The following is a 16,184-nucleotide window of genomic DNA, read 5'->3' as shown; positions in this document are numbered from 1 at the left end:
GTACTGTAAGATCACATTATAGCATTGTGAGTATCTCAACATCATCACATGTAATTACTGCTCTGAAATATAGTGGCTACCTCATCTCCCATTAGGTTTTGATATAGAACTAAGTCACAATCTAACTTTAAAAATGTATTTCTAAAAATATTTTATTTTTGGTATGAATTAAATTTGTTCTTGATTCATTCTTTCTTCATCAATGTTAGCATTCAGATAATAAATATGATTTAAAATTTTCTAATTTTATTATATACAAGGGAGGGAGGTTTCTTTTTATACCCATAAGGTTTTGTTATGAGATGACAGGTCAGAAACAAATGCTTTCCACCCAAAGAAATGATCAATTTTTTGGCATGATGGATGACCTTAATGTCCTTAGTCAACCTTCATAACAGCCTTCCCAAGAACTGAAATATCACAGTACACCCTCCAAAAACACGTGCAATTAGTAACTGTCAACTAAAATTAACTGAGGAAAGAACACAAACAGAACTGCTGTAGTTAATCAATACCAAGTAATATCCTCTCTTCTCTAACATATGGAACAATCTGTGGATGGGAAACTCTTCTTCATCCAATTCAGAGGCTCTGGGAATTCGTCATGGACAGGTGTGTCTCTGCCCCTAGGTGTTGGGATGTTTTAAATTCTAGTGAGAGAAATTAAGCTCATAGATATTGAAGTTAGAATTGGCTTCTAATCCAGGTTGGTCCAACTATCTATTTGGGTGACTTGGGTCTCAACGTCATAGTCTGTAAAATTAAGGGGGGGGGAGAAATCTTCTTACAAGTTTATTTTGAAGACTAAATAAATTAATATGCATACAAGACAGCACAGCATATGGAAGAAAGGAATTGGTTAATCAATGGGAGCTGCTCACAAGAGTAGTAGCACTAATGGCATAGGAAATAAAATAGAAGAAAAATTTCAACAATAATGAAAACAGGGTTCTAAAGAACTAACTTTAACTCTCTCAAAGGTAAAACTCCTGGGATGAAGTATACTAATGATAGTATCCTAATGGAAATATCTTTTTCAACAAAGACTGTTCTATAGTATTGATTGCTTAAGAGACTTACTGTTCATGTCAGATGTACTGAGAGGCAAAGGACATAGAAAAATTTTCAAGAAAAATCTCAACAAATCTAAAACATAACTAAGACAAACATATTCCTCAAGATGATTACTATAGCTAAGATATGGAACCAACCCAGATGCCCCTCAGTAGATGAATGGATCAAGAAAATGTGGTATATATACACAATGGAATTCTATGCCTCCATCAGAAAGAATGACATTGTCCCATTTGTTAGGAAATGGAAAGACTTGGAAAAAATTATATTAAGTGAAGTAAGCCAAGCCCAAAGAAACATAGGTCCCATGATTTCCCTTATTTGCAATATCTAGTATATGTATAAGTCAAGCAGAAAAGGTCAGATAAGTTGATGTTAGGTGAAATGAACCCCAAGATAAATATTCAACTGTTTTTTTCTTTCTTGCGATTGTTTCTAACACATTTATAAGATTATTTGTTGCTTTGTATTCCCCTCCCCCACAGTATAACCCCTGCTTTCACTGTATTTGATGTCGGTATAATTTGTGGAGGGGAAGGGGGAAAACAAATTGTTTAAATAGGGATACAGGTGGACCCATTGCAACAATGAGATGTACAAGTCGTTATGTTGAAAACGAACTTTACAACTTTGGTGCGGGGGGCGGGGGGGGGGGGGGGGGGGGAAGGATTGGGGGTGGCGGGGGAGGATGGGAATGGATGAGAAGCGAAATGTACTCATTATCTTGCCCATGTAATTGTAATCCCTCTGTACAGTATTTTCACAATAAAAAAATAAAAATTAAAAAAAATATGATAAAAAGAAATCTAGCAGAGTGCTAGACTTGTAATCCTAGCTAATCAAGAAGCTGAGTTCTGGGGATACTGTTCAAAGCCAGTCTAGGCAGGAAAGTCTGTGAGAATCTTATTATTTCCAATTAACCACCACAAAGCCAGAAGTGGAGCTGTGACTCGAATAATAGAGTGCTAGCCTTAAGCAAAACAGCTTAGAGACAGTGCCCCAGGTTCAGCGCGCACACACACACACACACACACACGGGGAATCCCTATTTTATATAAACCAGAGCATTGTGCTCTCATGGTGAAAACTGCTGAATATATTAGTATGCATAAATTAACTTTCTTTGTATACACCCTATATATTCTTCCTATGCGCCTTAAGTAAACCTAGATATTCATAGGTTGAAAAGATCTAATGAAGGCTAAATCTATAAATCTCAACATGTAGTGTTAGGAGTTTGCTGTGGGTTTTAGATTAGAACGTTGGTGAGGCTGTGTAGAAGATGGGGTGGCTGGTGGTCATCAGTCATACTGAATAGTTAAGTCACTTAAAACTTATATCCCACTTAGGCTCATTATTTATTACAAAGATGATAAAGGAAGATTCAAAATTTGCACAGTCTTTTAAGTAAGCAAAGGAAGCTGGCCTTTCATTCCATCCTTTGACATTTTCTACAGCCTATAAATAAAATCTCTATAGTCTCCCTTGGTATCCATGAAGGATTTGTTCCAAGACCTTTAAGGAAACCAAAATTGATGGATGCTGAATTCCTATGTAACATGGTACAGTGTTTACATATAACCTACACATTTCCTCATATACTTTAAATTATCTCTAGAATTTTCAGAGAACCTAGAACAATGTGAATTCTATGCAAATAGTAGTTGCATTTTATTGTTTAGGGAATAATGACAAAAAAAGTCTATACATGTTTAGATGTCATTTCTTTTTGAATGCTTCTAGGGCTAGTAAAATCTCCCGATATGGAACCTACAAGTAGGAAAAATTGACCATATTTCTATCTTGAATACAGAAATGATGAGTTGGAATTTCCAGGAAGTCAATTTTAAAAGCCTAAGTTTGAAGTCAGAGAAACAAGACATACCTCAATTTAAAATTTGTTTTTGAAGAAAGACAACAAATACTACATCTTGGACTTATTTCTTTCATTTGCAAAATAAACAATTTAAATTTATTTTAAAGGACATCCATTAACTCTAAAATCCTCTATAACACTAAGCAAGATAAAGCAATGAAGTAATTTAATTATGGTTTCTTAGCATCATAACTAGTCTGGCTGCTCTATCAGGAGAGCTCTCCTGGTATACAAGCACTTCAGGCTTGAATATATTTTGTGGTCTATCATGACTACATAATGGATAATCCTGAATGCCTTCAATTAAACAGATTTAAATTCCCTAAAGCATGCAGTCATCTTGATTAAAATACCAACAGTTTATTACAGATGGAGTATTTCCAAAAGAGGATAATGCTTTTCAGAGAGCAGGTGTTTCTGCATTTTATTTAAATGGCTAGCTGAAAGAACGCAAAGGCCTTTTGTTTCTGGCTGACGCTGGATAAACTTTAGACTACAAAAAATAAATTGTCAAAGCAAATTTAAAGACTTTCCCAAATTCTCTTTAGTGGACTCATGGCTCCACCTTACTTAATCTGATTTAACTTTATCTATATACAACCGACTTAGACAAATAAGGAAAATGATGGGAGTAAAATTAGATCCATAAAAGTCAACTTATATGTGGTAGACCCCTTATTCTATTTCCCATTGCTTCCTTTATTTTTTATGCTAAATCTGTAGTGGTCTGGAAAACAATTTATTGAAGTTTAAGGAGAAACTTAATACTGAATATGAATGTGTTAAAATGTAGGTAAAAAATAAGAAATCATTTAAAAGTAAATATAGCATCATTAAAACAAATAATTACTAGCTGGACTCTGATGGCTCACACCTGTAATCCTAGCTACTCAGGAGGCTGAGATCTGAGGATCACGGTTCAAAGCCAACCTGGGCAGGAAAGTCCTTGAGATTCTTATCTTCAATTAATCACCAGAAAACCAGATGTGGCGCTGAGGCTCCAGTGGTAGAGTGCTAACCTCAAGCTGAAGAGCTGAGGAACAGCGCCCAAGCCCAGAGTTCAAGCCCCATGACCAACAAAAAAATAAAATAAAATAAAATAAAAAGAATAATTACTAAGTCCAAAAATTAATGGCAGAGTCTATTTACTTTAGACTAACATCCTAATGTTAAACATACTAATGTTTATTGACATTTATGAAAACCTAAACATAATGGCAGAAATGACATGATTGTATAGCAATCTAATCCTAATTTCAGAATACCCTTGTTCATGCCCAAGATGATCCACTTTATCATTATTATTATTATTATTATTGCCATTACCAGGGTTTGATCTTAGGCACTTATACTTTCTGGGTGATGCTATTCTTCTTGAACCATACTTCCAGACCCTCCTTTTCTTAAAAAAATAAGTTTTTTTTTATTGTGAAAAATACTGTACAGAGGGGTTACAGTTATAGGAGGAAGGTAATGAGTACATTTCTTATCAAGCATTGTTGCCTCCTCCTTTGTTTTTCCCCTACCATCCCTTCCCTCCCATTCCACAACTACACTCCCTCCCACCCCCACCCCCCCCTAAATTGTAAAGTTCGTTTTTCAACATAGCATCTTATACATCTCATTGTTGCAATGGGTCCCCTTGTATCCATATTTAAACAATTTGTTTTTCCCTTCCCCTCCCCAAATTATACCAACATCAAATACAGTGAAAACAGGGGTTATACCATGGGGGAGGATCATACAAATCAACAAACAAATCATCTTATAAACACGCTAAATACAATAGCAAGAAAGAAAAAAACTACTTGTGTCCTTATCTTGGGGTTCATTTCACCTAACATCATCTTATCTGACTTTTTCTGCTTGTCTCAGACATATACTAGTTATTGCAAATAAGGACCTATGTTTATTTGGGCCTGGCTTACTTCACTTAATAGAATTTTTTCCAAGTCTTTTCTTTTCCTAACAAATGGGGTAATGTCATTCTTTCTGATGGAGGCATAGAATTCCATGTATATATACCACATTTCCTTGACCCATTCATCTACAGAAGGGCATCTGGGTTGGTTCCATATCTTAACTATAGTAAATAATGCTGCAATAAACATAGTTGTGCTGGTAACTTTAGTATGGTCTTGTTTGTGAACATTTGGGTAAATGCCCACAAGTGGGGTTGGTTGGGTCATAGGGGAACTCTATGTGGAGTCTTTTGAGGAACCTCCATACTGCTTTCCAAAGTAGTTGAACAAGTTTACACTCCCACCAACAATGCAGTAGGGTTCTCTTCTGTCCACATCCCCTTTAGCATCTGTTGTTATTAGAGTTCTTGATTATAGCCATTCTAACTGGGGATGAGGTAGAATCTCAATGTTGTTTTGATTTGCATTTTTATGGCTAGATAGGTTGAACATTTCTTTATGTGTCTATTGGCCATCTTTCTTTCCTCTTCAGAGAAATTTCTCTTTAAGTCGTTAGCCCACTTATTTATTGGGCAGTTGTTTCTTTGAAGATTTGTTGTTGGGGGATTTAATTTTTTGAGTTCCAGGTATATTTTAGATATGAGACCCTTGTCCATTGTATGGCTAGTGAAGATCTTCTTCCAATCCATGGGCTTTCTATTGATCTTGCTAGCTATGTCCCTTGCCATGCAGAAGCTCTGTAACTTCATGCATTCCCATTTGTCCAACCTTTCTTTGATTTTTTGTATTTCTGGCAGACTCTCCTCTTTGTTGGATGAAGTCTCAAATTTTTTTCCCTTGGCTAGCTTCAAATCTTCATGCTCTGATTTCAGTCTCGTGAGTAAGCTACCATTACAGGTAAAATAAAAAAACCATTGGTCCCTAGCTTGTCACTTTCTTCGACCTTAGACTTCTGACAACTTCTTATAAAGGCAAGTGGAATAACAGATTGCTACTGTTTCCCATGGGGCAACTACTTCCCAAGGCTTTGGTTTTTTCTAAGCAGCTCCTGGAAGATGGTAATTCTTTATCTAGCTAGCTCTCTGATACTACAAAAGCTATTTATTTATTGGTGGTGGTGGTAGGGCTTGAACTCTAGGCCTGGGCACGTTCTTAGGCTCTCTTGCTTAAAGCTAGCACTCTACCCCTTTGAACCACAGTACCACTTCTGATTTTTTCTGGTGGATAACTAGAGATAAGAGTCTCATGTACTTTCTTGCCTACGCTTGCTTTGAACCCTGATCCTCAGATCTCAGTCTATTGAGTAGCTAGGATTATAGGCATGAGACACCAGTGCCCAGCTAAAACTATTTTTAAGAATTTCTATTACTGTAAAAAAGTGCTTTGGGTTATTTTAGGGATTTTTTTCCTATTTATAAGCAAATCAAACAGCAAGGCAATAGGGAAAAAATGTTAGTTCCTCAATTGTTCTTTTGGTGGTACTGGGGTTTAAAATTCAGAGCCTTATCTTTGTGATGCAAGCATTTGATCACTAGAGCCATGCCCCTAGCCCATTATGTTTTAGCCATTTTCCATATTGTGTATTAAATTTTTTCCCTAGGTAATCTGTGACTGCAATCCTCTTCCCAATACCTCTTGTATTGCTGGGATTACAGGTGTGTAACAAAACAACAAGCTTGTGCTTTTGAATAGGGTCTTCTTAATCATTTGTCCATGCTGATAATCTATTTGTTGAAATAGAATATATGCCAATAACTATGACTACCAATATTAAATAAATAAATTATAGTCAGTGTATAGGATTCATTCCTAGAGCTGTGAATGTCACTTAGGGAAATAATCATCCTAGAAGGCAAAAATTGTCGAGGTTAAATTTAACCAAAGGCAGAATCTTTTCATATTCTGTGGGGAAAACACCAAAGGGGATCTTTTTATGAAACAGCAGAAGGAACTGAGCCAGAAAGGGCACATGCAATAAACCAGGAACATTTTTTAGCCCAGGAATAGAAAAGAAAGAGAAGGCAAAATCCCTTTGCCTATTGGGTTTGCCATCTGGTTAGGATGTTTTCAAACTTGTGTGTGAGGTCAATGTAGTGTGAGCCCACACAGAGAGAAGCCTGGGGTGTGCTTTGTAATATGATCAAAATCAGTATCCTATTAGTCACCAAACTGAGATAGCTGCCATAAAATTCATGAATATAAACTCACTACCTGTTATGAAAGAATTCTCTCCTTCACAGTCCTTGTAGCTACATCATAATAGACACACACTTTTTATTTACGGATTCACTTATTTTCATTACTGAAAATCAAACCCACAAACTTGCGCATAACAAGCAAGATCTTTACCACCAAACTGCACTCTCAGCCAAAAGAACAAATATGGATTTTTGAAATGTGTGTATTTTGGTTTTTTTGTACAACCAAACACTAGTTCTTTTGAAATGCTGTTACATTTCAGGAACCCATTGGCAGAACCATAGGAGTTCTAGACTTCAAAGAAGCATCATCACCTCTAGACCACTTAATTTTACATTTTATTGCAATATCTGTTCCTATAATATGAGAGAATTGAAATGTAAGTATCACTGAAGCAAATACCAAAAGCAAATCCAGCAGACCATCATCAAATTCCTCACAGAGTATATACAGCATAATCAAGCACCACCTTTGAAACATGGCTAGGAAAATACTCCTGTGAGAGTAACTTTAACCTTCATATTTCAGTAAGTTTCCATATTTTAACATAAAAATAAACCACTCTGGTGGTGACTGCCTGGGTCCTACTAGGCTGCTTTTCTGTATCATTGTAGCAGAGCCTTTAGTTATAAAGTCAGTTCAGGTTTCTCATAAGACATGAACTGTACAGCCATGAGCTATTCAAACCTCTTGTGCTCTCTTTGGCATTCAGGGCAGGTGTGATCTATCAGTGCTGGGCCACTACAGCAAAGCTCATGTGCAATAAAACAGTAGTAGCTCTAGAGCATGTTTTAAACAAGCTTTCTTGGAATTCTAACTAGTCTTAAATACTGGTTCCCATTTGAGCACACACACACACCCAAACACACACACACACACACACACACACACACACACACACACACACACACACACACACACACACCCTTCCTTTTGTGATTGCTTTAACTTGCTCAAGAATGAAGGTTTTTGAAACAGGTCTCATTAATATTAATATCTACTCTGTTATTTTGTTCCCCAAACACTGTCACTCTTGTTATACTAAATTAAAGCTCTGATGGCAACATCCAATTAATCCTCAGTAAGAAAAATGCATTAGCATGTCATAGTTAATAAGCAGTTCAATGTAATCACACCTTGATCACCATCCTGAGAGGTTCAGTCCTGTGTGCGGTCTGCTTAGAGTAGAAGGAATGGCTGCTATTAGTACCTTTAATGATTACTCTGGTAAGAGAAATAAATGTATAGTTGTTCTTTCAAATGTACAATTCATCTGTTTCCTTTAATAGAATGAAAGAGGGGATGAATCAAAGAGGTAGAATGAAGTACGTTATTACAGAAGGAGTCTCTGGGGTCTAGTCAGATCATACAGCATGACACAACCCAAACTGGTTTCCATGCCCTAGCTTACAGAATCCCACAGAGCAGGTAGCCACAGGGGCAGCTCCTTTTGTAGAAAGCAGGCTTCCTCTGGCCAAGTCAAAAAAAAAATCTCCATTGAACCTGCAGGGGCCCTCGTAAAGCTCAGAGTCATTCTGCACCAAGATCCTACCTTAATGAGGATCTGAATGGCCCCTGTGGCTTTCTCAGATATGAAATACCAGAAGCTCATGGCGCAGGCAGCGCTGGATTCTTGCCACACAGCACTCGTGAAGTGTGCTTTGTCACCCCGAAGACCCACTGGGGTAGCCTCCAGATACATGAAGTGTCCTAGGAACAAGCAAAACAACAGTGAGAGGATTAGGTAAGCTTTCCATCTCAGTTACATTTCCTATGATCTGAGCTGTCAAAGGCATTTTCCTTTGAAAGTGAGACTAAATCTAATAGCCTGACTCCAGCTCAGTGACAAAACAATTTCCAGTCATCCCTGCTTTTGACAAAGTGCTTCTCGGTATGCAGATGAACTGATCTGACAGGATCTTTGTGCCATCAAATCAACAAGATAGTTATAGAAATCATTTAATAGACTCTTTAAATGTTCCAGTTATTGTAAACCAATGTCAAGCGTCACCATGGAAGCCATACAAAGAAGTACAATGTGGTTTAAAATATTTAGTCACCTACAGGGTATGTAAATTTAATATTATAGGTTTTAATATGCAAAAGTATTGTGTTTGATTCTTGTGTGTTCAAATATCCAAAACATATTATGTATGTACAGCTGAGTGGTTGAATAGGATTAGGTCTTCCATTCCGAGGCATAATGAGCCTGCCTTGTTTTTGTTTCTAGATACACTTGTAGAATTTTAATATTTAGAGGGCTTTTCCCACTTTGTAACAGCCGCATGTTCAAATCCCTTTTTATCCTGCTAATGATCTTTGCTTCTTGAGCAGTGAGTCCAACACCTTTAGGACCCTTAGTAGAAAAGTAATTTTTTTTCAATTCTTAAAAATGGTGATCTTACGGTTACATTTCCACAACACTTCACAGATTTCAAACTCCTTTCCTTCCCTCATTTGATATGCCACAGTTCCTATTAAGTGCACGAAGTAAAAGAAAAATTATCTCCTATTGATAAATGAGGGATTTGAGAATCTGGAAAGTTAAGTGATTTGCTAATGATCATATAAGTATCAGGAATCAGGGTTGTTGATTATAAACACATGCTACTTATGAAAGGTATCTGATAGCAGTGTATATTATCATTGAATCATAGTTATTGAGATAGTGATTAATATTTAATTTCCACTATTCTCTGTTGTAAGTTGGATTGCATCCTTCTTCCCTTAAAACACAGAATTCCTCACCACCTGTCTTTATCGAGGAGACCATATATCAAAATAAGGTCTTCATTGATGCTCAAGTGAAGACAAAGTTACTAGAGCAGAAAATCTAGAAGGTATCCTAATAAAGAAGATGAATATGAATGGAGAGAAGAAATTAATAGAGAGAGTATAATGTGAAGACACAAAGAGAGCCAAGTTTCCAAGCAGGGAACTTTTGAGGATGTCACCGTCTAGGAGACAAGCATAGAAGAAATGATCTTGCTTCTTGCCTTAAAAAAGAATGGAGACCTTGCCTAGAATTGGGTCTTGGATTTCCAGCTTTCAAAATGACGACCTTATGCATAGCTATTGCTTATGCCACCCAATCCACAGCCCTTTGCTACAGCCACCCTTAGGGACAAACAAACTCCCTGTTTGACTGATTGGTGGTCTCCCCAGTTGCTGTTGGGGAAGATCAGGAGATGAGCATTAGGAGAATGATTAAGCAACAGTAATAACCTAATTACCTACCATTTTCATTTCCAAATGTGTGGTCTCTGGGGGGTCTCTGGCTTTGATGAGAGCCAATCCCCAAGACCCAGTTGAAGTTTTCAGCCAAGGAGTTTTGCCAGCCACACCAGCCTTTTTCAAAAGTACAGGACCCACCACAATCATTTTCATCTGTGTTATCCCCACAGTCATCTACAAAATTACATCTTTGCTCTGGTTTGTAGCATTTGCTATTCTGACATTCATGGTACCCATGTGGACAGTAACCTGGGGGGAGAAAAAACAAAGAAGAATAAAATAAGATTCCAGACATGATTTGTTAGATCAAAATGCAGTAAGAGTGGATTAATTATAATATTTTAAAAATAACACCATATTCTTAAGAATTTGAGAGACCTGATTCCTATCTCTGTCTTCTAATCTGCTCCAGAGTCCTTATTTGTAGATCATTCACAGCGATTATTCATAAGTGCAATATATATGACTTCATTGATCCAGGAAAGACTCCCAAGACTCTTAAAGCTGCACTTACAGATATGAATTATTTCTGAGAGTCAAAGTGAGGACTTCCATTTTTTTTACCCTGAAGCAAAATCTTTAAAGTACTAAGAGCAGCTTATGCATTATGGGGCATTTGGAATTAAATTCTAGCATCTATGCACTTCAGAATCTACACGAAGCCAAACATCTATGAATTACTCTCTCAGAAGTAGGGTCATACACATGTAACTAATATGCAACTTTCCAAAACATTTTCTCCACAATGCATATTTGCTTGTTAGTTTGAGGAAATTTTAGAAACAATTTCCCTGCAAAGCAATGTCAACCACAGATACAGGTCACAAAGGAGAAGCAGCCATACTTCTGAAGACCTGAGTTTGAACACATATTTCTCAGTTATGTGACTTGGCCCATACTACCATCCAATGAGCATCATTTTCCCTATCTAAAAAGCCAAACCTTAAAGAAGTTGTTGACTAAAAAGACTACAGCCTATGTCACCAGTACTAGGAGGAGTGACTGAGATCTTAGCCAGTGATCAGTAAATATTAGCCAAATACACGATTTAAATGATTAAATGTAAGTGCTTTCAAGGTATTTATTATTATTATTATTATTATTATTTTATGCTCCAGCAATAGAATATAGTTATGACAAGTAACAATATTTCAAAAGAAAGAGTTACTCAGAAATCCAACTTGGGATACCAGCATCACATTTAATCTCTGACATTAAAGAATCAGATAATAATCTTTCTGATTTCTCCAGATGCCAGAGAGAGCAGCTGAAGACAAGACTTGTATTTCTCAGATGGCATCTCCCAAGGTCAGAGGCAAGTTGACTGGAGGTTGAGGGTTGATGTGGATGGGACAGTGAGTAATATGTCAGGGGTTCGTTGCAAAGTACTCTGGAAGCTCCTGCTGTTAAAAGTTTGGATCTTAAATGTCTACCAAAAGTGCATATTTTTGAGTCTGGATCCCCAAGATGATGCTCTTGAAAGGTGGTAAAAATATCAAAACAAAAAACTGAAAAGCATAAAGGGTCAAGGATTAGTAGAAGGTCTTTACATTGCTAGAGGATGACCTTGAAATAGATTGTGGGACCCCAGCCCTTCTTCTTACTCTGTTTTACTTCTTGGCTAATAGGTGAATGGATTTATTCCAACACACGTTATGTTACCTTGATATAGACCTAAAGACAATGAAGCCAGTCCACAATAGACTGAAAGGTTCCAGAATGACAAGGCAGAATAACAATCTCTCTTTGTACCTTAATCTCAGATATTTGTAACAGTGACACATAGCTGGGTAACACAATCTGAGACAAAAACTTTTATGCTCTGGATAAGTCCCAAATTTTTAGGAAAGAAAAAAAGATGGTTGGGAGGAAAGAAGTAGGAGAAAGTGGATGGAAACAGCTGGGAAGGTGCCTACAGTCTTCTGTGCAGTGTTCTCTGTGGACTGCTTAGAGGAAGGTGCCTAGGTAAATGGTCCTTTCAACCGTGTATTCTACCTCTCTTAAAGCTTGCTCTCCAGCCTTGGTTAACTTCTAACCTTGTCCTTTCTTTCACAAGGGGATTAAACTATTCTTATTCAGATGCCTGATATTTTTGTAGGAGATTGGGGTAAGAGAAAAGTCTATAATGTTTCAATTATAGAGCTGGCCTCACAATCATAACAAGCATTTGCAAACTAGCTACAGAGAAAGGACAACCACTTACACTGCTTCACGTTTATAGATGAGGAAACTGAGGATTCTAGATGCTAAATATTTTGTACATTTTGCAGAAACAGATAAAATTTAGACTCAGGCTTTTGACTTTGAATTATTGTGGTGGTGGTGGTGGTGGTGATGATGATGATGATGATCCTGGGGTTGGAACTCTGGATCTGGGCACTGTCTCTGAGTTTCGTTTGCACAAGGTTAGTATTCTAACACTTAGGTGACAATTCCATTTCTGACTTTTTTTCATGGGGAGATAAGAGTCTTATAGACTTTCTTGATGGGGCTGGCTTCAAAACCTCAATCCCCAGATCTCATCCTCTAAGATCACAAGCATGGGACACCTGCACCTTGCCTGAATTATTTTTAAAATACATTGACTTAGAAGGTGAACAACAGTAACTACCTCAGGTCACAACACCACAAAGAACCAGTAAACCTGGGATAGGTGATCAGATGAATTATTTTTCAAGGAAGTGTTAAGCCACTGAGAAACCAGTAGATTATTTCATATTTATAAATTGGCATCCTTATTGATTGTGTCAATCCCAATTTGTTTAGATAGAAAAAAAAAACAAACCAGTTGTTAGAATGGTTTTCTTCAAATACATTGACTCTAGCCATAATTTAATCCTTCCACAAAAAAGAAATAAAAGAAAAGAATCCTGATGTATTTCTACACAAAAACACATGAAGCATTACAAAAATCAATATAGATAATATCTTAGGATAATACTAGAACTTTATATTTTTAAGGCAAAATAGTTGTATCAGTAAAATATGATAATTTAAATATTACCTAAGACTAAATTTTAACAAGTCTCTACATTATAAAGCAAATCTCACAGCTCCTCTGTATTCTGTCCATAAATTAGCATAGTAAAGTCTTGTTTGGGGGTAAATGTCAATAGAAATCACTAACATTATTTATCTATTTCTAAATTATTTTCTGTTTTGTTAAGAAAAGAAAAACCAAGTCTTTAGCCCACTTGTTTATCAGGCAGTTGTTTCTTTGAAGATTTGTTGTTGGGAGATTTAATTTTTTGAGTTCCAAGTATATTTTAGATATGAGACTCTTGTCAATTATATGGCTAGTGGAGATCTTCTCCCAATCCGTGGGCTTTCTATTGATCTTGCTAGCTATATCCTTTGCCATGCAGAAGCTCTGCAACTTCATGCAATCCCATTTGTCCAACCTTTCTTTGATTTGTTGTGATTCTGGGTTTCTATTGAGAAAATTTCGGCTTGTGCCAAGGAGACCTAGGGTTTCTCCTATGAGAACAACAACAAAAAATCCCCAGCCAGGTGCTGGCTAATGCTTATAATCCTAGATACTCAGAAGGCTGAGATCTGAAGATCAAGGTTCAAGGCCAGCCTAATTGTCAGGAAAGTAGTTGCTGTCAGGAAAGTCCATGAGACTCTTAACTCCAATTAAACAACAAAAAAGCCAGAAGTGGAGCTGTGACTCAAGTAATAGAGTACTTTCCTTGAGCAAAGCAGTGCTCAAGACCTGAGTTTAAGCCCCAGGACTAGCACACACACACACACACACACATACACAACCACACACACGCACACACACACACACACACACACACACACACACACACATCTGAGCATACACACATACACCACAAACAAAACCAAAACCTTTGTATGCTTTATAAGAGGGCTTTATGTGATTCTTATACTAAACTCATGAGATAATGCAGTTTTGATTGTTATTCAAAATATATAAAACTTACGTAATATATATGATATATGGGTATATATGTATGTGTATGGTATGTGTATGTGCGCATGCATGTACGTATGAATGCTTTACCTATCTTATTTGAATCAGCAGAATTCAAAGAAGACAACAAAGAGAGATAGACTTTAACCACATCAGACTAGCAAAGATTTCTGTTGACAGGGTACTATGTTTTGACAGGAAATAAGAGTAATGCTAAGAATGTAAATTTGCACAAGTATTTTGCAGAACAACTAGTTGATATCTAGTAGAAGCTATATATGTAAAATAATTTAGTGATTATTTGGTGGGAAATCTTCTTTTGTAGGCTATCATTTTTTGCATTGTGTGAGGACAAGGATTTATACTCAGATCCTTATACTTGCTAGGCAAGCACTCTATCACATTACTTATGCTCCTTGCACTATTTTTTAAATTTAATTTAATTTTATTTGTGAACATACTGTACAGAGGAGTCCTTGCACTATTTTTATAACAAATTATAAAAGATAAAAAGCTTCTATGTATATATTAAAGGTGTCTACAAGTTTATAGTTATCCAAATGCTGAATCTTCCCTTCCAAACTTGTCCTTTAAACAATGTTCTATGTCTCTATTGATGGTGGCTCTATGTGTCTAGTTTCTCAGGGAAAAGATCTTTAAAGGGATATTATGCTGTTATGAAACATCTTTCTGTTGCTTGCCTTAATTGCTTTTGGCCTGTGACATTTGCTGAAATGCAGTAGAGATGTCTAACTCAGAATTGTTATATTTTATTACTTGTAAATAAAAAGAAAGAAATTAGTATTACAGTAGAAAATATATAATTTTGTGTGATGTTGACATGAATTATTTTGTATTCCTCTCATCACAATTTCTTGAGAAAGGGAAAGACAAGTCTTGTGTAGATTGAGAAATGGAATTTGAAAAAATCTAAATGTCTTTCAAGTCTATAAATCAGACAAGATATACAACAAGTGGTACACTGGCAAATACTGAATATATTGCAATATTCAACTACTGTCTTGGAAGAAGATAATGCTGAACTGTCATGGAAGTTTATTGATAACTAGCCATACATATGATTTAAACAAGTCAAGAACAATACAAGGATATCTACATTCCCCACTCTTATTCAGTATAGTACTAGAATTCCTAGATAAAGTAATGAGTCAAGAAAAAAAAAGATTTAAATAGAGAATGAAAAAGTCTTATTATCCCTATTTGTGGAATGAGATAAATGAAAAAGAATAGATGTCATCAGTCAGAAAAAATAATGTATCTGTTCAGCAATTAAAAACAGGCATGAATAATGAGATAATATTTTTATATTATATTCATGTGTAAGAAATAAATCAGCTTTGCATGGCATCCAAACTAATGTTTTTATATTACTTGATAATTAAGGAAATATTTTAATTTGTGTGTGCATCTATAAAATATATACACGATTACATATGTGTATACATACACATGTATCTAGTACTTGCACTTCCTAAAACTTAAAGCAACCATACAGAGAACAAACAAGAAAACATCTGGGCCAGAATTCACAAACAGAATTAGTAGAAATGCAATCAGTTAAGATTCTCAGTCCTCTTTTACATGGTTAATATTTCTCAACATTAATGAGATGAATGAAAAATGGTTTAGTCTAAATCCTGATCTCTTCACTTATAAAGATTTACAAGCCATCTGGACCTAACTTTCTAGCATTATTGCTTTGAAGATCTCACAACATATATTTTTCTTTCATTGCAGGTATCTTTCCAATCTTTTGAACATACATAGACCTCACAGTGACCGCTGATTACACATAAATAAATAATCCTTCATCATGTTTTCTCTTGTTTTGGAAACATAGTTCCTTCTTTATCATAAAGCTACTTTTGGATCCGTTTTGACACATCCAAGTTGACCAGTTTTACTCATTCTTTGGAAA

General features: G+C 36.1%; 1 protein-coding gene across 1 annotated transcript in view; it reads right to left on the bottom strand.

Annotated features, from left to right (window-relative positions):
• Positions 1-16,184, bottom strand: part of Malrd1 (MAM and LDL receptor class A domain containing 1) — a 470,497-nt gene that overhangs the window by 201,086 nt on the left and 253,227 nt on the right. The window contains exons 27-28 of the mRNA XM_069991735.1: positions 10,309-10,554; positions 8,624-8,781 (exon numbers count right to left, since the gene is read on the bottom strand). Coding sequence (XP_069847836.1) covers positions 8,624-8,781; positions 10,309-10,554 — 404 coding nt within the window. The remainder of the gene's footprint in view (positions 1-8,623; positions 8,782-10,308; positions 10,555-16,184) is intronic.

Source organism: Dipodomys merriami, unplaced genomic scaffold, assembly GCF_024711535.1.
Source record: "Dipodomys merriami isolate MVZ:Mamm:240054 unplaced genomic scaffold, mDipMer1.0.p SCAF_4, whole genome shotgun sequence".
Classification (NCBI taxonomy): Eukaryota; Metazoa; Chordata; class Mammalia; order Rodentia; family Heteromyidae; genus Dipodomys; species Dipodomys merriami.
The sequence above is the reverse complement of the archived record's forward strand: the minus strand, read 5'-3'. Positions and strand labels throughout refer to the sequence as shown.